This window comes from Podarcis tiliguerta (genome assembly GCF_965153285.1).
Source record: "Podarcis tiliguerta genome assembly, chromosome: 4".
NCBI lineage: Eukaryota > Metazoa > Chordata > Lepidosauria > Squamata > Lacertidae > Podarcis > Podarcis tiliguerta.
The window spans coordinates 13,585,371-13,612,188 of NC_139537.1; the positions used below are offsets into that span (position 1 = coordinate 13,585,371).

Genomic DNA, 26,818 nt, shown 5'->3' on the forward strand with positions numbered 1-26,818 from the left:
CAGGTCTTCCCCCCAAAAATCTTGGATTGCAGTTTGTCAAGGGTGCTGAGGGTGGTTTGGATGCCCCCTTTTTCCCCTCACAGAGCTAAAATTCCCAGAGTTCCCTGGGAAAAGATATTGGTTGTTAAACCACTCTATTATAGAGCCTGAGTCCTGGAGATGGAATTTTGGTCACTCCACTGTCATGATTTAGTAATGGAATATTGGCGGCAGGAATATGGGACATGTGATGGGAGATGAGAGAGAAAGCACTGAAGAAACCCAACAAAAACATAGATGGCCTTATCAAATATACAGAAAATAGGCCTGGTTAGCTCGCCCAAGCAGATCAGGCTGTGAACAGATATTCACTCTACAACAGATTGTTCGAAAAGCTATTACTTGGCAAAACTCATCTGAAAATCAATTCTGTTGGTTGATTCCCACCCCCCTTTTTTAAAAAGAATGCAAGCAAGCCCGTCAACACAGTAGTTTGGAGAAGCACTGCTAGATGCATTGAGACACTGAGAAAATTAACCAATGCTTTTTATTATGGAAACAGACAAAAATAATAATACCTGATATTGGACTGGGCATGTGCTGTGATGCAGCTACTGAGATGAGGCTGCAGTCTGCTCCACTTACAGCAGCCTCCCCTGAGAGCAGTTGCTTTCATATACTGAAAGCAAAGGCTCATCTCCTGCTCAGCCCCAAGCATGGTATGTGATCTTGGTCAAGACAAAGGTAGATGTCAACATTAGGCACAGATTCAGTACAGAAAAGTTCTGAAATCGTGAGGACTTTGTTGGCCCAAAAATGGAAAACACAAGAAATTCCTACTATTGCGGAGTGGCAGGTGGAGATGATGGATTTTGCTGAGTTGGCCAAACTGGCTTGCAGGATTTGAGACCAGGACGATCAGAAATTCCAGAAAGACTGGAGTAAATTTATTGTATATTTAAATGATAACTGTAAAAATTTAAAAGCACTAGCAGGACTGAAGTAACTCCTACAATGTAGATAAGTTGTAAAGAGCTAGAATGCGGGGTTGGATTTGATATGGGATATACCAGCTGAGGGAAGGAGGGAAGTTGTAAGCTCGGCAGAGCAAAAAAGTTGATATGTTGATCCATGTATTGTTTGAAAAATGTGTAAGGAAAATAAGAAAAATTTATTGGGGGGGAAACCACCCAGAAAAGTTCTGAAATCTGTTCTCCAGATTCTGAAACATTTTCTTGCTCTGAGAAAGCCACTTCCGAGCTGGAGAGGAGGTGGGGTTGCGGGCCCATGCCCTCTCCACACAAGCGGGGGCTGGCCTCCGTGAGAATAAGGGAATCATCGGGCGTGTGAGCTCCCTGCCTAGCCAATCGGCTGGTCAGGGAGGCGTGGCCCGGGCTATTTATGCCTGGCGCACCCAAGGCCCGCCCTCTTTTCGCCTCTCCAGCTGACCAGGTTTCCCACCCTACCCGCCCTTTAGTTGCTCCCCTGACCTTGCTATGGACCTCGGTTGGTCGCCGTCAAGGGGCCTGGTAGGAATTTTTCCACTTGGCAAATTGGCACTGGCCATTTGGTTTTTTTGCCTACCTCGTAGCAAACGTCACAACTTTCCCATTATTGGTGGTTAGGCATTGGCAGGGGTATTGTTATGCAAAGGAAGGGGTGAAAGGAAGCGCCATCACCTTCTCCCAAAGCAAAGGGTAGTCCGGTAAAGGATTCCAGGGGGCGTTGCCTTGTCCGAAGCCTATGGAGGTGTGGGCCCAAGGCACGCCTCCGAGCGGTGACACCTGGGGGATCCTAGTTGACGTACTTCAACAGGACTTCCCCCGCTGGTGGTTAACCCTCACCGGTCTTCATGCAATTGGGCTGAAGCCGGTTAGTCGATAGGAACCAATGCCTAAGCCAATACCTCTCAGTCCCTGTAATCAATAAAGTTGTGGCCTTTTACGCCCATTAACCTTAAATAAAGTGTCCTCTGTCTTTATTTCACAAGGGGGGGAGGGGGTCTTGCCATGCAAAGAGGCTCATTTGCCATTATGGGTATCCCTTTCAAGAAATCTCCCAAAGAACCCCAAGATTCCATTGGGACACAGCTTGAAAACTCCTGCTTCCATCTCTGAAGCCAAGCAGCAGAGCAGCCTGAGCTCTTCCAAGGAAGATGGGTTGGAAGGTCGCAACTTTCAGAGTCCAGATCCACCACCCCAATTCCTCTGCTCCCCCCCCCCCACATCATGTGTTTCTTCTTCTTCTTCTTCCAAATGCACAATGGCCAAAAGCACACAGCCACGAGCTGTCCCATTTATGACACAGACAATATCACAGGTTTGCAACACTGAGCTATTGTTCAATAAGCTAACATTTCTTTCTTTTTTAAAAAGGAGGGCACAAATTCATTCACATGATTCAGAAAATCCAAAAGTGAACTTCTGTCTTTGATTCTTTCTCTCTTATTTAACACTGCTATCCATTGATGACGCTAAACTCGAAGCATGATCTTTTTGGGGAGAAGCGAAGGTCACGCACGCACACAAAAATGCACACAACTCTTTTGGACCATTTCCTGCATTAAATGCCTTATGATCTTTCTCCACAGCCTAATCAGATGAGTGGCTATATCATGTGTTCTCCAACCACCCCCTCCCTGAGAAGATTCCCTTGTATGCCAGCATACCTCCTTCTAAAAAATTCAATTAATTTTCAGAGCAGTAGCTTACAGCAAGAGAATTGCGCACAGTGAATTTTGCAAAACCTCTGCAGGGAAATGAGGAGGGCTGAAGGATTCTTAGGAGTGAAAAAGTTCAAATAAATCTAGCATTTCCCTTTTGGCCCAAGAGGTCAGAGGTCTGCCAGTCACACACACACACACACACACACACACACACACAGAGAGAGAGAGAGAGAGAGAGAGAGAGAGGTTCTAAATTCTAGCAGAGAGGAATTGCAGAAGGAAATGGGTGAAGACTCTATATACTAGTTCTGTGCTGAACCTCACCCCAATTTTTTTCTTCAAAAAATTCATTCCCTTTAAAAGTGGACTCCGCCCCCCACCTGCGCCTCTTTTATATGGAAGGGGACAGAACAGAGTGGACAGGCCTCTACATGGTGCCATGTGTTGAATCTGGAAAGTGCTTCTGGGCTGCAAGTCTGCCCACAAACAGCCCAGTCTACTGTGAGTGAGCATGGGATTTTTCAACACCTGTGAGCCGAAAAGAAGATATAGTCATTCCTCGGGTTACAGATGCTTCAGGTTGTGCGCTTTTGGGTTGTGCACTGTGCCAAACCCGGAAGTACCGGAATGGGTTACTTGCGGGTTTGGGCGCTCGCGCATGCGCAAATGCACTAAATCTCGCACATGCGACACTGCGGGTTGTGTATGCTGCGGGTTGCGAACGTGCCTCCCGCATGGATCACGTTCACGACCCGAGTGTCCACTGTATCTCGTTTAGTTCATGAAACCCAATACCCCACCACCATCATGTTCCCCTCTGCCCTTTTCAGAGGCATCTTTGAATGAGAGCCAGTGTGGTGTAGTGGTTCAGAGTGGTAGACTCGTAATCTGGTGAACCGGGTTCGATTCCCTGCTCCTCCACATGCAGCTGCTGGGTGACCTTGGGCTGGTCACACTTCTCTGAAGTCTCTCAGCCCCACTCAACTCACAGAGTGTTTGTTGTGGGGGAGGAAGGGAAAGGAGAATGTTAGCCACTTTGAGACTCCTTCGGGTAGCGATAAAGCGGGTTTCAAGACAGGAAATTCTGACTCAACATCAGGAAGAACTTTCTGAGGGAACAGACTCCCTCAGGAGGTGTTGGACTCTCCTACACTGGAGGTTTTTAAGCAGAGATTGGACGGCCATCCCTCATGGATGCTTTCGTTGAGATTCCTGCATTGAAGGGGCTGGACTAGATGTGCCTTGGGGTCCCTTTCAACTCTTCAATTCTATGATTCTGTTATCTTTAACTTCTCCACGCCTGGCACGCTGAATGAATTGAACTGATTCTTCACATAGGTTTCCCCCTGTCATGGCTAGCTCAGCCCCTTGAGGGGGAGGGCATGGCAATCTCAAGAGATTTCGGATGCCTGTAGAGGATCAAAACAGTTCCACCCTTCCATTAACAAAACCAGGGAAAGTCTTCCACAGTAAGCCCCTTGACGTGAACTGCGGTCGTTTTGCACTTCTTGTATGTGCCAAGGAGATTCAGAGACTTATTTTCAGGGGTTGTACTAGGCAATACCCATATTCAGGGTAGTTCCACTGAAAGCAATGGGGCCACATCCATGCCATAGATTTAAAACACTCTCACCTAGTTTGTTACCAAACATGTTAGTTTTCCCCCAAAGAATCGCAGAAGTTGTAATTTGTTAAGGGTGCTGCCCCTCTAGTTCGCAATACCCTTAGCAAACTACAGCTCCCAAGAATCTTGGAGGGAAGCCATGTCTGTTAGAATGGCAAAAGAATGCTTTTAATATATTACTAACCTAAGGTGAAGAGGTAAAGGACCCCTGGAGGGTTAAGTCCAGTCAAAGGCAATTATGGGGTTGGGGCGCTCATCTCACTTTCAGGCCAAGGGAGCTGGCGTTTGTCCACAGACAGCTTTCCGGGTCATGTGGCCAGCATGACTAAACCCCTTCTGGTGCAACAAAACACCATGATTGAAGCCAGAGCGCACAGAAACACCGTTTACCTTCCTGCCGCAGCGGTACCTATTTATCTACTTGCACTTGTGTGCTTTTGAACTGCTAGGTTGGCAGGAGCTGGGACAGAGCAACGGGAGCTCACCCCGTAGTGGGGATTTGAACTGCTGACCTTCCAATTGGCAATCCCAAAAGCCTCAGTGGTTTAGACCACAGCGCCATCTGCGTCCCATTCTTACTACCCTAATGGTTGGCCATAATAATTTTTTACTGTTTAAAAACTGCATTTTATTCCCATTTAATACTGTTAGATGCTTTGCGGAGACTTTTCTTTTCTTTTTTGCTTTGAAAAGGCAGTGTTTAAGTGCCTAAATAAATAAAATGAAACAGATAATCTGTGAACTTCCCAGTGGATGGCTCCCCATGTGTCACAACACAACCTCTGGTGCTTGGACGCTGAGGGCATTTTTCATGAACCACAGCATGTTCCCAGTTGCGAGAGGTAAGGAAGAAAACCCCTCCCCCATTTTACAAAAAGAGGCCTCTGTCAGGGGACCTTGACCAAGAAAGCGCCATGACTATCTCACTTTTGCATGCAACCCGTTTGCGCTCCAGAAAAGGTACACGCTAATGCTCTCCACACTAATGCATAATAATACTCATATTTGCCTTACAATCTTTCTAAGCCCTTGAAGAGTATCTCTGGGTTCCCAAAGGCTTCTGTTTTTGAAGGGGAAACTGGCAGGCATGGGAAATGAACCCATCCATTCATTACAGAGGCTGGCTTCCATGTGAGGCACAGAGATTAAAATGCTTAGAAGAGGAAGATGAAAAAGAGAGAGACTTGTCATTAACATACACACTAGTATTTAGACTGTGCATGCTAATACCAAGTATTCTCACTCAACCTGAGCTAGTGGGATGGCTAAACTGTTAATACCCATCCCACATCCCGTGTGATTGCGGTTGAAAATCTCTTCCCCATGGTCTTTTAACCAATTAATCAACTACTGAATCAATTCAATGTAAATTCATTTTCATAGTACTGCAATCTTAATAGAGTTGCCTTTTGAGATATCAATGGAAGATTAAGATAAGCTGCAATTTAATTAACAAAAGCGATCCCTTAGATGCAAAGGACATCTTTGATATTCTGTTTTCTATTAAAGCAGAACCAAATTAACCTCAACTTCCCGCAGCAACCACCCCAAATAATGACCAAAAATTGGATTGTCCAACCCAACCAATTATTTAGATGACTGACCAATTAGCTAAATGTACTAATGTTTGTACTGTACTGATTAAAGCTTATAGCCCTACAAAAGTAATGTATATACTGTATCTGAGTCAGTTAGTAGCCAAAAATTTAATGAACTGGTTCAGCATTTTGTAAAGAAGCATTAGAAAGCCTGACTAGAAAGCCAACTAGGACAGACTCTGGCAAGTTTTAAGCATTCCTTGAGAATGATTAATCCTGGTTTGCAAGAAACAATGGCTACTTAAACTAGCCAGCTTCATAACCCATGGTTTGAAGTTGGCTTGTTAAGCAACAAAACATTGCTTGATTTAAGCCCGTATTCACAGCCAACATCCTTTGTAACTGCAAGTAAGCTCAGCAGAGGTCATTGTCCCACACAGCTTGAAGGAGGATAGAGGAGTGTGTAACTCTGATACTTCGATCCACATGGTGCTAACCACGGTTTAGAACCATGCTAACCATGGTTTAGAACCACATGCAAACCAGCCGAATAATACTAAATGAGATCTTGGTGTGAGGCAGTGACTCAAGTCAATTCAGATATCACATCAAACCATGGTCTATGCTTACCATACTTTAGAAAACCAACCACGGTGTTCCATGTTCAAACATAGCTCACCTGTAATGTGAAGTCCATTAAGTCTTATGCAAAGAAGACTTGTGTATGTGTACTCTCTCTTCCCATCTCTGTCCCTTCTCGTTTTCTACAGTGGCGTAGCGTGGGTTGTCAGCACCCAGGGCAAGGCAAGTAATTTGCGCCCCTTAACCCGGGGCAAGGCAAGTAATTTGTCCCCCCCCCCCGCTGCACTGTCCCTCCCCCAGATAGTCCCTCGCTCTCTCTCTGCACCGCACCGCACGCCTGGCACCCTCCCCTCCACAGTGGGCGGTGACCCGGCGGCTCGGATCGGATTCGCACAGCCAGCACTGCAGTGAGAGAGAGTGAGTGAGCCAGGTAGGGGCAGAGAGCTGCGAGTGCGAGCGCCCCCCCCCCCCGATGTTGCGCCCGGTGCGGCCGGCCCCCCTGCACCCCCCCCACGCTACGCCACTGGTTTGCTATATTCGGTATTACTTCGGTTTTTGTGGGAAAACATAGTTTGTTATTATATCAGAAACAGTAAGCTGTGGTTGGCCAGCTCTGGTGTAATAACAAAGTATGATTTCCACAAATCATAAGTGGTTTGTGCATGAGAGAGAGAGAGAGAGAGAGAGAGAGAAAGGAAGGGTTCATACATGTGTGTGTGTGTGTGTGTGTGTGTGTGCACATGAGTGTGCAATCCCTAACAACCACTCACCTCTGCATGTGGCCAAAAACATTGCCCACTCCTAGTTTAGCAAAACTCTGCTCTTGCAAATACACTGCAGTAATTCTTTCTGCCCTGTGGCATAATTCAAAGGTTGTGCAGCTCATTAAAACCCAGAGCATTTTTTATAATTACTTCCAAATCTTTAGCGATCTGCCTGAAAGCTACATCATATGATCTTCCAGCACATGATTTGTTGTACTAGTCTTCCTTGCACAAATTGGAAGGATTGTAAAATCATGGGGAAAGGGCCTTAGCTCAGTGGTAGAACATCTGTTTTGATTCAAAAGGCCCCATTTTCAACCCTCTGAGCTGCTGCAGGTCAGTGTAGATTATATTGAGCTGGATAAAATGGTCTGATTCAATGTAAGGCAGCTTCCTATGTGTCTATGGTGCTCTCTCTTTAGATATTATCCAACTTATAAAAGAGAGCATTTTAATATCACTGCTATTCTAATGCATTCAGGTTGTTAACATTTGCTACAATTCTCCCCAATAATAGTAATCATGCTAACACTAGAACTCCCAGTATGTTTCCGAGCACAATTCAAAGTGTTGGTGCTGACCTTTACAGCCCTAAACGGCCTTGGTCCTGTATACCTGAAGGAGCGTCTCCACCCCCATTGTTCAGCCCGGACACTGAGGTCCAGCTCTGAGGGCCTTCTGGCGGTTCCCTTACTGCAAGAAGCCAAGTTACAGGAAACCAGGCAGAAGGCCTTCTTGGTGGTGGCGCCCGCCCTGTGGAACGCCCTCCCATCAGATGTCAAGGAAATAAACAATACAGTGGTACCTCTGGTTAAGTACTTAATTCGTTCTGGAGGTCCATTCTTAACCTGAAACTGTTCTTAACCTGAAGCACCACTTTAGCTAATCGGGCCTCCTGCTTCCGCCGCGCCACTGGAGCACGATTTCTGTTCTCATCCTGAAGCAAAGTTCTTAACCCGAGGTAATATTTCTGGGTTAGCGGAGTCTGTAACCTGAAGCGTATGTAACCCGAGGTACCACTGTATCTGACTTTTAGAAGACATCTGAAGGCAGCCCTGGTTTAGGGAAGTTTTTAATGTTTGATGTTTTATTCTGTTTTTAATATTCTGCTGGGAGCCGTCAGAGTGGCTGGGGAAACCCAGTCAGATGGGTGGGGTATAAATTATTATTATTATTATTATTATTATTAACATCATCATCATCATCACCATCACCATCACCACCATCATCATTGACATACGATGAAGCTGAATGCTGGAAGGTTCAAATGAAGGAATATACTTCATGCAGCACATAGCTAAACTAGGGAACTTGCTCCCACAGGAGACAAGTGATCTCCACTAACTTAGATGGTTTTAAGACAAACTCATGGAGAGTAAGTCTGTCAATGGTCGCTAGTAGCCATGATGACTATGTTCTGCCTCCATGGACGGAAGCAGCATTGCTTCTGAATACCACTTTCTGGAAACCTCAAGAGGGGAAAGTGAGTTTGCGTTCAGGTCCTGCTTGTGGGTTTCCCACGGGGATCTGGTTGGCCTCCACAAGAAGAGGATGCTGGACTAGAAGGGCCACGGGCCTGATCCAGCAGGCTCGTCTTACAAGTTACGAGTTCCAAACACCATAAGCAAGTGCAAATACGAGCTACTATCCTGCACTTTTGCATGCAGAGATAAGACACCCATTTTCTGTTATGTTGGTGGCATGGAGGCTGGCGGTGCAGATTGCAAGAGAGGAGCCCAAGATGGTCAGGTGGAGTCCAAAGAAGGCTGGTCTGCATGGGAAAATGGGACACTGGCTTTGGCTCCGCCTACTGTTGGTCTCATGGACTGCAAGAAGATCAAACCTATCCATCCTGAAGGAAATCAGCCCTGAGTGCTCACTGGAAGGACAGATCGTGAAGCTGAGGCTCCAATACTTTGGCCACCTCATGAGAAGAGAAGACTCCCTGGAAAAGACCCTGATGTTGGGAAAGATGGAGGGCACAAGGAGAAGGGGACGACAGAGGACGAGATGGTTGGACAGTGTTCTCGAAGCTACCAGCATGAGTTTGACCAAACTGCGGGAGGCAGTGGAAGACAGGAGTGCCTGGCGTGCTCTGGTCCATGGGGTCACGAAGAGTCAGACACTACTAAATGACTAAACAACAACAACAACAAACTGTTGGTCTCCCACATCTCCCTGCATACCAGCCTCCATTAGAACAGTCAACAGTGTGGCTCCTCCCCACATGAGTAATTTCCATGGGCGGGGCAACAGCAGAATAGGAATAGGCAACTAGGTGAACTCCTCCTATGTAGCCGGAGATTTCACTGAGGAACCCAGGAACGTGGGAAGGAGTTCCACAGTAGCCACCAGTGCAATGTATAAGAATGTAAAGACTTAGCGCTAGTGCAGGATTCTAGAGGTATAGAGGCAGTTTAACAAGCCAGGTATGTGTGCACAATGTCAAAGGGATGAGATGCAAATGGCACCATTGCATAATTATTGTTCGGCTCGGCCCTGCCAAACGCACAGCACAAGCACCTAAAATCCTTTAATTCCAAAAGAATGTTAGGAATTTTATTTCCCTGGTCTCGTTTTATGTAATTCTAGGGAGAGACGGGGAGGAGGAATCAGTAAGAGGAGAGTTTGAAGAAATTAAAGCTGTAGCTACACACACACACATACATATATATATACATATACATATACATACATACATACATACATATATATATATATATATATATATGCAGGTTTTGGTGTCTTCGGGTGTCTTCCCGTGTAAAAGTTGGGGTGTCTAGGCGACGTTTCGACGAGGTCTCACTCGTCATCTTCAGGCTGGTGCTTTCGGCTTCTTGTTACTGGAACAGAGCAGGATCTCAGTGTTTGAGTTCCTATAAATACTGTTGAGGAGGTGTGGTGTATAGCCTCCAATGTTCTGGGCAGAGAGGAGGTTCCCAGGCTAGTGTGCCTTTTCTTCTTTTGTTCCTTAATTACTTGAGGGATATCTTGAGTGATTTCTTGAGTGATTTCCTGAATCCCACTTAGGTGGGTCATTAGGTGTGGATTAGTTGCTAAAGCCTTCGTGTCTTGAACTCTTGAACTTTGTGAAGAGTTTTTCTGAGAAGATGGCTGTACTGCACTTGGTTGTGCTCTGGCTTGGCTTCGTGTATAGGGGCGAGCTGTGGTTTTGTGGCCTGTGCCAGCCAGATCTGTGTAGGGATTGCAGGGGGGTGCAGCATCCGGAGGTGCCACCCTGGTTTGGCTACTGGATGGTGTCTGTAATTTATCTGTGGAGAGGGTCTGGGTTTGGGTCTGGTGTGGTTGATTGGTGATGGCGTTCTGTGTGCCTCTGGATCTGGTGTCAGATTTTGTGGGGAGGGCTAATTTCCAGATGTCTGGCAAGCGGGATGTGTCGTCACGCTTGTTCATGTTGTGAGGGTGTTTCTCTATCTCGATGGCTTCCATGATTATTCTCTTGTGGTGTCCTGTTTCTTTCATGTGTTGGAAAAGAGAGGAAGTTTTTTCTTCTTTTTTGACGGCATTCTTGTGTTCTGCGATCCGTGCATTTATTCGTCTGTTTGTTTGTCCAATGTACGTGGCTGGGCAGACTTAGCCAATATCCTCAGAAACCCCAAGGATAAAATTCAGTTGGAAAACCAAGGGGTCTATGAAATACCCTGCAAAGTCTGCCCAGCCACGTACATTGGACAAACAAACAGACGAATAAATGCACGGATCGCAGAACACAAGAATGCCGTCAAAAAAGAAGAAAAAACTTCCTCTCTTTTCCAACACATGAAAGAAACAGGACACGAAATTAATTTTGCAGATTCCAAATTGCTCTTTAACATGGAACATCACCACAAGAGAATAATCATGGAAGCCATCGAGATAGAGAAACACCCTCACAACATGAACAAGCGTGACGACACATCCCGCTTGCCAGACATCTGGAAATTAGCCCTCCCCACAAAATCTGACACCAGATCCAGAGGCACACAGAACGCCATCACCAATCAACCACACCAGACCCAAACCCAGACCCTCTCCACAGATAAATTACAGACACCATCCAGTAGCCAAACCAGGGTGGCACCTCCGGATGCTGCACCCCCCTGCAATCCCTACACAGATCTGGCTGGCACAGGCCACAAAACCACAGCTCGCCCCTATACACGAAGCCAAGCCAGAGCACAACCAAGTGCAGTACAGCCATCTTCTCAGAAAAACTCTTCACAAAGTTCAAGAGTTCAAGACACGAAGGCTTTAGCAACTAATCCACACCTAATGACCCACCTAAGTGGGATTCAGGAAATCACTCAAGAAATCACTCAAGATATCCCTCAAGTAATTAAGGAACAAAAGAAGAAAAGGCACACTAGCCTGGGAACCTCCTCTCTGCCCAGAACATTGGAGGCTATACACCACACCTCCTCAACAGTATTTATAGGAACTCAAACACTGAGATCCTGCTCTGTTCCAGTAACAAGAAGCCGAAAGCACCAGCCTGAAGATGACGAGTGAGACCTCGTCGAAACGTCGCCTAGACACCCCAACTTTTACACGGGAAGACACCCGAAGACACCAAAACCTGCATTCCTGTACCCGTGAAAATCTACGAAAGCATATATATATATATATATATATATATATAATTTATTTGCAAAACCCTATACTGGATTATAGGTTGTTGTTTTTGTAGAGGCAGTTAATGCATGCCTCTAAAATATATTTTTCTTGACATGGTACCGAAGGAATGGCCAGGGGTGCAGTTGGGAGAGAAAGAGAATCCTTACAGCAAAATGGAAAAACCACTAAAAAAAAAAAGTAGAACAAATTGTTTTAAAAACAACAACTATTGGATAAATATTTCAGTGACAATTCTGTAATAGGCCACAGCACTACAATATATTGCAACATGTGATGCGGACCCCAAGGCCTTGTGCATCAGTGGTCAAAACCAAGAAATTAAGCATAAGAATTCTGTAGAAGGCATGAGCAGGGCAACACTGGCAAGAGTGGCAAGTAAAGTCAACACACCAAATTAAAAGCAGAAACTACAAAGTACAGTGGTACTTTACTTGTCGAACAGCTTGGCTCCCAAACAAATCGGCTTCTGGATGCTGTAAACCCGGAAGTAAGTGTTCCAGTTTGCAAACATTTTTCAGAAGCCGAACGTCCAACACGGCTTCCGCTTGAGTGCAGGAAGCTCCTGCAGCCAATCGGAAGCCGGGCCTTGTTTTTTGAACGGTTTTGGGATTCGAATGGACTCCCGGAACGGATAAAGTTTGAGAACCAAGGTACCACTGTAATATGCTTTATGCATGAAGTTTCCTATGTAAGTGGGAGTGGCAGGTATGACTGGGCTGTGGAGCTGATTCTCAACACAGGTGCTGCTGCAGCATCCCTGCATGGTGCAGGGGAGAGTTCAGGGCTGTCCCAAAGAGCCACTCCAGTACTTCCCCCATTGCAAATCTACACCCCCAACCTCAGCACTATCCTGCCCATCCAGGTAAGCTTCAGCAGACCCAGTTCAGGAGGCAGACACAGACCATTCCTATATCTAGCCAGTGTGGTGTAGTGGTTAAGAGCGGTGGACTCGTAATCTGGTGAACCGGGTTTGATTCCCTGCTCCTCCACATGCGGCTGCTGGGTGACCTTGAGCTAGTCACACTTCTCTGACGTCTCTCAGCCTCACTCACCTCACAGAGTGTTTGTTGTGGGGGAGGAAGGGAAAGGAGAATGTTAGCCGCTTTGAGACTCCTTAAAGGGAGTGAAAGGCGGGATATCAAATCCAAACTCTTTTTCTTCTTAAGGGCCAAAGGCAACTGGTTTTTAATTTTTTGCAACAGTGTACTGCAGCGATTTGGCCTAGAACATGATGACTGCTGAAGAATCCATTTATCTGATGGCTAGTTTATTGCAATAAAAATGTTCGTGAACTCGTGCTTCTTCCTTGGTTGCTAGAGATGTGGTTGGAGCAAAATGAGGGTGGCAGCTCAAAAGCATGTGACTTTTGTAAAGATTCTGATCATGCAGAGAGCCTACGCTCTTGTGCATGCTTCAGCTCTATCAAATGAGTTGGTGGCTGGGTAGAAGCTCAGCATTCTTTGAAATGTGCCCCCTGGCTGTGCAAGCCTAGGCAGAGCCAATAGCTGAATTCTGTGGGGCTCACTCTCTAGTCTAGAGCAGCAGTTGAGGACTGCCACCGCACAAAGTGCTGCAAACACAGGTTCGTCCCCATTTGCACATTATACTTTCAAGTGCACACCTGACATTTCTTAGCCGCGCATCTAAGAAACATAACCGGGTTGCATCCAGAGTTGCCCAGAGAGGGTCTCCACTACTTAGATGTTCCTGTGGGTGGAGAGGGGGGAGTGATATTCATCAATTGCTCCTGCAGATCCCTACGGAGACCCCTTTGGAGCAGGATAGGAGGTAGAAACCATCTGAAATGGTCTATTCTCTCCCTCCGATGGAAGCCCCAGATGTTGGATCCATGGTTGGTTGGCTGGTTGGCTTCCATATGTCTCGGGGGACAATGGAGGAGCCTCGGGGGGCGCACCTGAAGGGACAGATAAAGGCATCCGGTTTCCTTGTTATCATTGCTTCTTACAGAATGTGCATCATGGTTCAGAGAGGCTGTTTTTGTGCGCCACAGTAAAGCCATAGTAAATTGCTATTTGAAAATGCTCCTTCCCTAGTACAAGCAACAAACCATGGTTTAGCGTTACATCTAACCCAGAAGTCATGGTGAAGCTGAGGTTTGTTCCTGGCTTACCGGTTTGTGGGGAACTTCCAAACTGTTGTTATTTTCAGGTGGGATTCAGTCAGGTACAGGCAAACTCAGGTTGCACGATTAAAGTTGGTTTGGAGCTCTTTTGCAACAAACCCACTTCCCAAAAAACAGCAAGATTTTTGAGAGAAGGAAAGTGACGGGAAAATACCTTTGCCGACGTAATGTCATCTAACTTTCCCCAAAACAAATTGAGAGTGGATGCTCAGCAAAAAGCTGCTTTCGGACCTCTCTGCAAGCAAATCAGGTTGCCTGGAAGAGACCATGGTCTGGAGTAAAGCAATCCACAATCCCACTAAACTAGGGTTTGTGCTCCTACTTGCACTAGGGGAAAAGTGAAGTGGGAGCGATCTCTGCATTCACGGTAAGCTGTTTAACTATTGTTTACTGTGACATATGAATACAGCGGGTGGATGCGGGTGGTGCTGTTGTCTAAACCACAGAGCCTAGGACTTGCCGATCAGAAGGTCAGCGGTTCGAATCCCCGGAACAGAGTGAGCTCCCATTGCTCAGTCCCTGCTCCTGCCAACCTAGCAGTTCGAAAGCACGTCAAAGTGCAAGTAGATAAATAGGTACCACTCTGGCGGGAAGGCAAACGCCATTTCCATGCACTGCTCTGGTTCGCCAGAAGCAGCTTAGTCATGCTGGCCACATGACCCAGAAGCTGTACGCCGGTTCCCTCGGCCCATAAAGCGAGATGAGTGCCACAACCCCAGAGTCGTCCACAACTGGACCTAACGGCCAGGAGTCCCTTTACCTTTACCTATGAATACAACTAGAATAATGGGTGCAAAAGGAAGGCCTCTGCATCAAAGAGTTTGCATTCTAAAGGCAACATCCAACAAAGATTAAGCATTCCTAATTTCAAAGGAAGAGATGATGCATATACTTAAGGTTGCAATTCAGGTAGGTAGCTGTGTTGGTCTGATGCAGTCAAAATAAAAAATTAAAAAATAGTCCCGTAGCACCTTAGAGACCAACTAAGTTTGTTCTAGGTATAAGCTTTTGTGTGCATGCACACTTCTTCAGATACACTGGACAACAAACTTAGTTGGTCTCTAAGGTGCTACTGGACTATTTTTATTATTTTTTTTATTAAGGTTGCAATGTTACACACACTTATCTGGGAGTAAGTGCCATTTAATTCAATTGACCTTACCTTAGAGTAGAGATATCTAGATACAGTGGTACCTCGCAAGACGAATGCCTCGGAAGACGAAAAACTCGCAAGACAAAAGAGTTTTTCGTTTTCTGAGTTGCTTCGCAAGACGGATTTTCCTATGGGCTTGCTTCGCAAGACGAAAACGTCTTGCGCCTTTTTTTTTAAACCGCCAATGCATTCCTACAGGAAACCGTCAATACGCAGTGGTGCTTCGCAAGACGAAAAAACTCGTAGAACGAAAAAACTCGCAGAACGAATTAATTTCGTCTTGCGAGGCACCACTAGCTAGATTCCTACTGAAATCAATGGGAATTTGATTTATCATAAACTGGATGGGGGTGTGTGATTTAAACAGTTACATAGAGAATCTATAACCCAATATTTGTTGAGGGATGATACTCCCGATTGTTTTGGGATGCTTAGCTGGGATTTTTGAGCTAAATCTAAAGTTATCAGTGGTGTCATTTATCATTTATTCAGTGGTGGCTACCAAGCCTTTTATATATTTTATGTATTTGGAGTCTTAATGTATTTGGATGACTTTGTATGCCTTTATTGTTTAAACTTATGCTAATAAAGGTTAAAAAAAGAAAGGTTAAAAAAAGAAACCCATAATGGTTTAAGGTTTCTTTCTTTTGTTTTGTTCCTGTAATAACTATTGAATAAATACTTGAAAAGAGAGTCTCATAGAACTGCCCACAGTTAAGGCACTTTTAAAGTCTCGTGGATTCCGAACAGGGAGTTACACACATTAAATCTCTCCAATGAAAACCAGCAGGGGCTTAAAAATGCTAAACTCTGGCTAGACTCTTTCCATTAATTAATTAATTAACGGGGTGACCCAGCCAAATTAAATCCCACTGATTTCAATGCGCTGAACTTGAAAGTGTTTTAAGACAGCAATGCTACATGCATGGAACTCATGGGCCTTACAACCGAGTACACTGCATAAGTTCAGCTTCTTAACTAAAGTAAACAAGACTTGGAAGTGCCAGAAGGCTGAAATCCTGACACAGTGAAATGAGTCACACTCAACTATTCAACCGAGCTGGATCGCGCCCATAAGTTTGGAACACAGCTCCTGAACAGGGGTTGGAAAATACTTCCAGCCTGCTACTACCCTACAGCATACTTAATACTACTAATAATTTTATTATTGCTTCCTTGAGGGCAACAGGATCACAGAGTAAACATGCCATGTTTTTGGCTGGGATCCTCGCCCACGGAGACCCAACGCACTTCAGTGAAGCCATGCACATTGATCCCAATGGGTCTCCTCTGAGTAGGGCTTAGCAGGCTCCAACCAGAGAGTTTAGAAGGCAGCTTCTGAGCGGGTCTAGTATTATCACTTCACGCAATTCCACGCAGAGCCCTGAAGGCCAGGAAGCACTGGACTCACAACACACACACCCCCGGGGTCAGTAGAGGGACCCATCTCTACTCCTGACTCGCATGCCACACACCCGTGCCTGGAGCACCCACTCCAAGATAGTGGGGGGACCAACCTCCCCGTCTCTCACCTCTTGAGCCTGGCGCACCCAGCCCGGATCAGTGGAGAGACTTATCTCTACCTCTACCCCTGACTCCCCAACCCAACTGCGCACCCACCCCGTGTCAAAAGGCGGACCTACCTTTGCTCCTCGCTCCCCCCCTCCCATCACTTCTCCCCCCCCCCCCACGGCACTCACCCGCGATGTCCCACAGCTGCAGCCGCACCACCGTCTCCGGGTCCCAGGTGAGCACCTTGAGCGCGAAGTCGACGCCGATGGTGGCGCGGTAGTGCGGCGAGAAGTTCTGGTGGACGTAGCGCTTGATGATGCTGGTCTTGCCCACGCCCAGGTCGCCGATGACCAGCAGCTTGTAGAGGCGCTCCTTCTGGCCGGCCGGCTTCTGCATCGCCCTCCTAGCCGCCGCCGCCTCCTCCTCCGACGGCGCGGCCGAGGCGCTGCGCAGCGAGCTGCCTGGCGCGCCGGTCCCAGGATCTGATCGCGAGCTCGCCGGGGAGAAGGGGAAGGCAGGCCGAGGGGGAGGACCCAGAGGCGGGCGAGGGTGGGGTGGAGGGTGGGGAGACACCCCTTGGCAAGCGAACGAAAGAGCGGCCCAAGGTCGTCGCGAGGGATGGCTCCAAAGGATCCCCAACCGAGGGAACAGCGGCGAGAAGTTTTGGCAAAGTTTGGCGCGACTTTTTTTAATGCTTCGTGCGGATCAGACGCAGCAGCCTGGGAAAACTGCCTTAAGGACGTAAGACGAGCCCTGCTAGATCAGCCCATCTCGATCTCGTCCAGCATCCTGGACTCACCGGAGTTGACCAGATGCCTCTTCTGGGAAGCCTACCAGCAGGAGCTGAGCGCAGGAGCTCTGTGGTTTCCACAAACTGCTGTTCATAAGCGTTGCTGCCTGCGATCAGGGGTGCTAAGCCAACTTGAATAAAATATTGGGGGGGGGGGCAGGTTAGCCTCGCTCTGCATGATGCTGTCCATGCACACCATTTGAATGGCAATGCCTATCAACTGGTGGGGCGCTCAAATATTTTATTTGGGGGGGGGCAAAGGGATCTCAGCCCCTAGGAGTTGGCTCCTATGGCATGGATAGCTTTCTCCTCCCTGAATTTGTCTAATTCTCTTTTAGGCTAGTGGCCATCACTGCCAATCCTGTGGCAGTGAGTTCCATTGTTTTAACTACACACTGCGCTACGGGCCCGCTTTTATCTCGAATCTTTCAAGATTCACTTTCACTGGATGTCTGCAAGTTCTAGAGCTGTGAGAGAGGGAGAAAAACTCTTCTCTATCCACTTTCCCCATGCCGTGCCGAATGTTACGTTTATATATCATGACGCCTTTTCTCTAAAATTAAAAAGTCTGCAACTTTGTACATCCTTTGTGGTTTACTGTGAAGAGGCACTGTTAAGCCACTCTGGAGATTGTAGCTCTGTGAACCTTCTGCAGGCAAATCCGGTGATGTACAGTGGTACCTCAGGTTACATACGCTTCAGGTTACATATGCTTCAGGTTACAGACTCCGCTAACCCAGAAATAGTGCTTCAGGTTAAGAACTTTGCTTCAGGATGAGAACAGAAATCGGGCTCCGGCAGCACAGCAGCAGCAGGAGGCCCCATTAGCTAAAGTGGTGCTTCAGGTTAAGAACAGTTTCAGGTTATGTATGGACCTCCGGAATGAATTAAATACTTAACCTGAGGTACTACTATACCATTGAGTTTCCTTGCAAACTCTCAGAGGATCGCACTGCAAAGGGCAGACAACCTCTCACAACCCCCCTGCAAGATTGATTAGGTGGGGAGATACGAACAAACTCGTAATGGAGATTTACTTGAAAATTCAATTGTGGTTCTCTTTTTACAAGAGGACATATTTAGAAGCTGCTGGCCTCGTATTCGTACCACACTCTGTTTTCTTACACACAGTTGAGGACATAGCAATTTAGCCAAAGCTGTATTCCCTACATGGTAAATATTCAATTGCCATTAGATCCGACAATGTACCTTTTCCGTCCCTGAAAAATGGCAAGTGCTGGCATGGAACCTCTTAGCAAGGCTCCCCGCCCCCTACAGCACCCCCACCCCTATGCAATCAAGTCTTTCGAAATATAAATGGCTCTCTAAACAATGGAAGTTAATTTTAGTAATGAAATGAGCTTGCTTATCGCAGATCCAGTTCTCAGCATTAGGTAAAGCTTAGTACCCAGTAGAAATATATACTAGTGAACTGGCTCCCTTTTTAATGGCTAACGATTGTATCTTCTGTTAGGTGTGCAGAATAAATCTGTTTTACTGTTTAGTTTTTGCACATTTGAAAGATCTGTGATACGGAAGATCTCTCTCTCTCTTCTGGAAACAAAGAGGCATTTTCTTTTGTAGTGAATATTGTTGCAAGTGATAGTAATAGTAGTTGTAATAAACACACAATCAAGTGCCAGTTTTCTAGCATAGGAGAAAGTCCCATTGAGCCTACATTTGATTCTGTCATATACATACAAGCAAGGCCGGTGTGTGTGTGTTGTCACTCAAGACACCTTTTCACATGGCACTTACTAAGCTCTACGCAACTCAGCAACCTGAAACAAACCAAACAAGTGCATTATCTCTCTGCGGCAAGATAGATTTAATCAATCCGTTTGGGTTAGGCTTCATCTTATTTCAATCAAAACATTCCTGGGGTGAAAGGACTGTTGAGTCATCAAACTTGTCTGCCTGTAGCGTGATGGTTCTTGACTCACTAAATACCCACTTTACTGATTGGCTGAGAGACAAAGAATTTGCATAAATTAATATACAACAGGTCTCTTGCACAATCCGAAGAAGCAAATAGTCTACTTCGGGAGTTGGTGCTGGAAAAATCTATGCCCTTGCCTTGAGAGTTATATTTTTATTAATAATTTCACTGATTTTTTTTTTTTAAAATCTTAATACAAAAAGCAAGCAAGGAAACAAAATAATCAAAGCACAAAGCAAGTCAATCAGAAGTCAGTGGGTTGTTGCTTTTACCAACTTGCAGTGGCCTGTCTTTGCATGGAAAGAGGATACGTTGGACTAGAGCAGTCTAATTCTATCCTGCTTCATAGTTCATTTTCTGGAGAAGGGGAAAACACACACACACACACACACAAGCTGGTGAGTTTTGAAAAAGCACTGGGACTTATTTAGTTATACAATAAATGGACTTTGCACATAATGGGTTCCCTTGTCATATGCCTTTTCATGGGGTGATGTGGCCAGCCTCTCATCCGGTTTTGTTCAAGCAAGCCTTAGGCTGCTGTTGTAACCCTCAGACATGAATGTGATTCTTCTTCAGACTTCCCAGTGGATTTGAAGACTGTGGCTGTACACATACCATACTTCTAAAGCGCTTGACTTTCCCCAAAGAATGGTGGGAACTGTAGTTTGTTAGGTGTGCTGAGAACTGTCTTGATGTGAGGGTAAACTGTGGGATGTGAAACACAAGAGCAGTCAAGTACAACATTCCTAGAGTGAACATGTTTGCACATGGGGAGGAATGTTTGTCCAGCCAGCAGGTAAACTTCCTGTTTCCTTCTGGACTTGGAAAGACTTCCTCTGCATGTGACTAGAGGTGGGTGTGGCCTCACCTGTGCAGGTAACGACAAAAGCACAGGGCAGGGCAGCCATCTCTCTCTTTTTTTTTTGACTACATGCATCAAAGAAGCAACATCTGCTTAGCCAAAGATGCCCTCTTGGCTTCCAGCCAAGAGAAGACAAAGGGACTGTCTCCTTATGAGATAGTTTCCAGGTATATGTTACTTTTCTAAGCTAAGTCTGCCTTCTGGGATCCTAGTGTGAACAGAATGATATGTGAGTAAATCTTTTTATACTTTTGTAGATGACTGTGTTGTGTCTTATCTTTTATGAGGGAATAAGGGGAACATACCTGAACAGTTATTATAGAGGCTTTAGCGAGCCTGAACAAATGCATCCGCTGCAAGTTTAAAAAGGGGAACGTTACTCTGCTAAATTGTAAACACAAGTTGGAAAGGGTATTATCAGACAATATATCCTCTCCTGAATCCCTGAACATTCCCACATAAACTAGAGTTCCCAGGATTCATTTGAGCCACGAGCTTTAAACGCATTGTGTGTCTGCAGCCTGTAGGTGGGGATGCATACAATTCAGCTTTGTCAAATTGTCTGGGTAGCTCAGTGTGGTGCTGATAAGGCCAAGGTTGCTTATTCGATCCCCATAGGGAACAGCTGCATATTCCTGCATCGCAGGGGGTTGGACTAGATGATCCTTAGGGTTCCTTCCAGCTCTATGATTCTATTTGTTAAAATAAATTTTATTTTCATATTTTCTCATTTTACAGAACATATCAGATAATCTTTTAAGACATTTGAATATATTATCGACTTCCCTTCTCCCCTTTCTGCAGTTACACAGGTTGTCTCTTCTTTTTCCTGCATCTCCATCATTAAAACCTAGATACAGTGGTACCTCTGGTTACGTACTTAATTTGTTCCGGAGGCCTGTTCTTATCATGAAACTGTTCTTAACCTGAAGCACCACTTTAGCTAATGGGGCCTCCTGCTGCCGCTGCGCTGCCAGAACACGATTTCTGTTCTCATCCTGAAGCAAAGTTCTTAACCTGAGGTAATATTTCTGGGTTAGCGGAGTCTGTAACCTGAAGCGCATGTAACCTGAAGCGTATGTAACCCGAGGTACCACTGTATAATTAATCTCTTGCACTAAAAATTTTAATTTCATCATCTGCATGTGTTTATTCTATCTTCTTGATTTCTTAATCTTCCAGTAAGGTAAAGGCAAAGGGACCCCAGTCATGGACGACTCTGGGGTTGCGGCACTCATCTCGCTCTACTGGCCAAGGGAACCAGGGTTTTCTGCAGACAGCTTCTGGGTCATGTGGCCAGCATGACTAAGCTGCTTCTGGCAAACCAGAGCAGCGCACGGAAACACCATTTACCTTTCCGCCGGAGTGGTACCTATTTATCTACTTGCACTTTGACATACTTTCGAACTGCTAGGTTGGCAGGAGCTGGGACCGAACAGCGGGAGCTCACCCCGTAGTGGGGATTCGAACAACCGATCTTCTGATCAGCAAGCCCTAGGCTCTGTGGTTTAGACCACAGCACCACCTTTTCTGCATACTCCAGTAACTTTTGCTGCCAGTCCTCTTTATTTTGGGTCGCATTCTTGTTTCCACCTTTGGGCAAACATGATATGTTGTTGTTGCTGTTGGCATCTATCTAAGGGACTCCACTCTTGAATTGTGTAGGGTTTACTCCTTTCCTTTTCTTCTCCCAAAGATGTCCCACAAGGCAGCGGGTTTATTCTTGAGGCTTATTCCTCAGGAATGGGTATAGCCTCAAAGCAGCAAAGGTTTAGGATCAGATTTTCCTAAATTAGGATATTCCTTGGATGGCTTCATTAGGTTAGACCAGGCTTCCTCAACCTTGGCCCTCCAGGTGTTTTGAGACTACAATTCCCATCATCCCTGACCACTGGTCCTGCTAGCTAGGGATCATGGGAGTTGTAGGCCAAAAACATCTGGAGGGCTGAGGGCAGAGGTCTCACCGTGTGGCTGAGTTGGTTAACACCCAAACCTGCCAATATCATCTTTAATAAACCATTTCTGGCCCAGGAAAGCTCAGCCACAGTATTTCATGCATTGGCTACTTCAGGGCTGGATTACTGCAATGTGCTCGATGTGGGGCATCCCTTGCACTTGATCCAGAATCCGCAGTGAGTACAGAATGCTGCAGCACAATTGCTGACAGGAGTGAGGTCTTGCCATCATATAACGCCTGGGCTCAGAAATCTGCCCAGGTTGCTGATTTGCTACGGGGTCAAATTCAAGAAAGAATATTCCACCTAAACATTAGGAAGAATTTCCTGACAGTAAGAGCTGTTCGACAGTGGAATTTGCTGCCAAGGAGTGTGGTGGAGTCTCCTTCTTTGGAGGTCTTTAAGCAGAGGCTTGACAACCATATGTCAGGAGTGCTCTGATGGTGTTTCCTGCTTGGCTGGGGGTTGGACTCGATGGCCCTTGTGGTCTCTTCCAACTCTATGATTCTATGATTCTATTCTAAGGGGTTACTGAGTATATAACGCCTTACCCCATAAATACGCACTGAAGTATTTCAGTCTGCAGATTTGGTACTGTCACAGGTTTCACATGGTACCCGTTCCTAATTTGTAAGAACGCATTGTGAAAGTGTCAGTGTTGATGCATTTTTGCAGTTTGATTGTGCTTGTTTAGGGGAAAGCACATCCCTCAGCAATAATAAGAAGAACAAGAATTCTGATAGCTGCGACAGACACACAGAGCACAGATATTTCCTTTGGCTAAGTCTCCCAAACATGGCTGCTGATGTTGCGGATTTTGCAGATGATCAGTTACAATTCCTTGCTCCGTTCCTCGGGGCACATGCACTAACCTTGAGATTTAAACGCTCATTTTTTAAAAATTTCAAAGCAAACGGTAATAGTGAAAAAGGGCAGCCAGCTGCGGAGAGAAAACAATTACAGCATGTTGGCTCGGAGGCTAAATCAAAGATGTTAAAACTCTACGGCGGGGGGATTAAAAAGAAGAAATGTGGTGCTTTCCTTCCTATGAAATGTTGATTTCATTGCCTGAGCATGTGTGTGAGAGCCTGGGGCGAGGGAAGCTGATTAATGATTTGCAAATATTACAGCCTGCTTTTGGAGGTATTATATGGCAAAACTGATCCGACTCCTTCAAACGGCAATAAAACACACCACAAATTCAGCAGTTGTTTGTGGATACAACCGCTGTGAGGCTGGAGTTGTGTTTCATGAAAAAGCCACTTCCGCCCTGAAGAGGAGGTGGGATTGCGGGCGTCACGGCCCCACCATGCATGTGGGGCTGGAGCCCAGCCCCTACACGATTGGGGGAATCCCCGGCCACGTCATCCCCTGGCCAGCCAATCGACTGGCTGTGGGGGCGTAGCCTACCCAATTTAAACGCAGGCGTGGCCGGGGATCTCCCTCTTTTCCCACATACCAGCTGTTCCTGTTTCCCACCCTCCCGCCCTTTAAGGTTTTCGTTCCTTGACCTTGCTATGGACCTTGGTTGGTCACCGTTGAGGGGCCTGGTAGGAATTTTTCCACTTGGCAAATTGTCACCAGCCAATGGTTTTCACCTACCTCGTAGCAAATCGTCACAACTTTCTTGGTATTGGCGGTTAGGCATTGGTATTGTTTTGTGGATGGAAGAGGGGAGGAAGCACCATCACCTGCCCCACATATTGAAGGGTAGTCCGATAAAGGATTCCGGGGGGCGTGGCCCTGTCCGAAGCCTAGAGAGGTGAGGGCCTAAGGCACGCCCCCAATCGGTGACCCCGGGGGAGTTCCTAGTTGATGTGCATCAGCAGGACTCCCCCTATTGGTGGTTAACCCTTCCCGGACTTCAAGCGGACGGGCTGAAGCCGGATATAGTTGGTTAAGACCAATGGCTAAGCCAATACCGCTCATCACCTGTAACCAATAAAGTTGTGGCCTTATTTAGCCCATTAACCTTAATAATCGTGTCATGTGTCTTTATTTCCACTGGAGGGGAGGCGGAAACTCACCACGCAACTCTACATTCTTTGCTTTGCCCATTTTTGCTTCTGGAACTGCCTGCCACTGGCATGTGACTATACCGTCCAACATTCCTCCGTTCAATATAGGGACATTTCTCACTCACATGCAACTAACCCTCCTTGACCCCCCACCCCATTTTTTGTCTGTTCCTCTTGCCCCCCACAAAGCGCCACCACCAACGGAACACAGCACACTACCCTGAGAAAACCCCTTAATCCTGATTTTATTTTATTCTTTGGTAGATTTACAAAAAAGAAAAAAGAAACACACACACCAATAAATCAGTTTTAGAAAGGGGAAAGATTAGATGCGGACACACAAAGCAGAGGAAATAGGGACATTCTGGGATCAAATCAGAAGCTGGGATGGCTTTGGTAATTCTGGGGGTATGTGTGCCCCCCCAAGTTTGCCCAGAATGCAATATGGACTCCCCCAACTGAAAATATTCACCTGCTTTTGGTGCATGTGAGGCAAATTGTGTCCAGCCGCCACTCGACCATATCGGAGGAGATCTGCGGCAAAGAAGCACATGGATTGCTTTGACGTCACTAATAATAATAATAATAATAAATTATGATTTGTACCTCGCTCATCTGACTCAGCTTCCTCAGCCACCAATGTGTCAGGCCAGGCCTCAGCGGTGTGACAGGTCTCCCAATTTTGCTGCTACCAGAAATGCTTCATATCAGTCATGAAATGCTTTGTGCTCCACAGGATTAGGCCTCGTTGGGACAACAGTTTGCTTGGGCTAAATATTATATAATGCCCCATAAGGATCCAGTGTGTATCTCTTCCGAGATCTGACAATGGCCATTCGAGACGGCAGCAACAGGGGCAAACCGAGGCAAAGAGCATTGTGTTGACAGAGCTACATGAACCCATTCGACCATTTCCTATAGAAGCAGGCCGCTGGATACAGGCCCTGCAATGACCTGAATCGCCTCGCGCTGTTTCTTCCGGCTGAGTCTTTTCTTGCAGTTTTCCCTCTCCCTCTCTGAGGGCGAAAGATGAACAAAGGAAGAAAGAGACTGAAGGGTGGACAAGGGAGAAAACAGCTTGCCAACAAATCCATGACTCTCTTCGTTCCTGCTCCAGTTCAGTTCCCTCCTTTTTTTAACACCGCAAGGTGAACTCTGTTGTGCTGCATTGAACAAGAAATGGTTTCAAATCATGACACCTCAGAGAGCGCTGTCCAGATGTGCCAACTCTAGCGGGTGAAGGTGTCTTTGGCCCACTCAGTTTGAGGGCGCTTGGTGCGACATTGCAGAAGGCTGCAGCAGGGCCGTCTTTATGCGGGGATGCAGGGCACCCGGGCGCCGAATTCTGTGGGGCGCCAGGCACCGGCCGCTGAAGCCGCCTAAGCTCTTAACTATCTACCAGTTATGAAATAATAAATAATTTTGATCAAGCTAGAAAAACAAAATACATCTAGACCTAGGTATTACCGAAATGTATACCTACTGTTTCACTAAAGGACTTTCGACTTTGTGTGCTCATTTACCAAAGAGGTTGCGCGCCAGCAGCGGCGCTTGTCATTCACAACGGCGGTGCTTGACTCAACAACAGCGCTTGTCATTCTCAATGGCGCCGTGCCGTTGCAATGCTGCATCAGCAGAAAGAATGGTGGTTGTGCCCTCCAGTGGCACCAGTATGTAGATTCCCAGGGTTATTTCCCCTGTAGGTTTTCTTCCCTCCTTTAATAACCAAAGTAGCCATGGGCAGATTGTGATATATCAGCAGAAGAACAGCATCTAGCAGAACTATTTCCCATCTGGTCAGTTTCCATCTCAAAATGACATTCCCAGTGGGCTACTGGGAAGACCCTCCCAAAGGACCTTCTCAGTAGTGGCACCTGCCCTGTGAAACGCCCTCCCATCAGATGTAAAAAACAAAACAAAACAACTACAGTGGTACCTCAGGTTAAGTACTTAATTCGTTCCGGAGGTCTGTTCTTAACCTGAAACTGTTCTCAACCTGAAGACCACTTTAGCTAAGGGGGCCTCCTGCTGCTGCCGCGCCGCCCAAGCACGATTTCTGTTCTCATCCTGAAGCAAAGTTCTTAACCTGAAGCACTATTTCTGGGTGAGCGGAGTCTGTAACCTGAAGCGTATGTAGCCTGAAGTGTATGTATCCCGAAGTACCACTGTATCTGACATTTCAAAGACATCTGAAGGCAGTCCTGTTTAGGGAAGTTTTTAATGACTGATGTTTTCATGTATTTTTAATCTTTTGTTGGAAGCCGACCAGAGTAGTTGGAAAAACCCAGCCAGATGGGTGGGGTATAAGTAATTTATTGTTATTGTCATTGTCATTGTCATTGTCATTGTCATTGTCATTGTTATTAATACTGCCCATTGAGACTCGTGGGGTCAAAGGCTGGAAGACAAACAGTAGATGGCCCCAGAGCCAATAATAGGCAGAACCAATGAGGACTGCATAGACATGACAGCTTGTTCCATTTTCTCGACATTTCCCTAACAGTTAATTTCCATATTACACTTGAGCTTCTCTATGACACAAAAACTACTTCCAGAAATATAGTGGAATATAGCATAAGTTTAGCTCTTTCTGTGTTGTCTTCTTCAAGAAAAAAATCCGTTTGCAAATGTTTTTTTAAATTGGTTTTTTTAAAAA

General features: G+C 46.2%; 1 protein-coding gene across 1 annotated transcript in view; it reads right to left on the bottom strand.

Annotated features, from left to right (window-relative positions):
* The window catches only part of RAB38 (RAB38, member RAS oncogene family), a 35,069-nt gene extending 17,968 nt beyond the window's left edge, over nucleotides 1–17,101 (bottom strand). Inside the window, exon 1 of the mRNA XM_083436893.1 lies at nucleotides 16,784–17,101. Within this exon, the coding sequence (XP_083293019.1) occupies nucleotides 16,784–16,991 (208 nt within the window). The 5' untranslated portion in view covers nucleotides 16,992–17,101. The remainder of the gene's footprint in view (nucleotides 1–16,783) is intronic.
* Nucleotides 17,102–26,818: the final 9,717 nt, after the last annotated feature.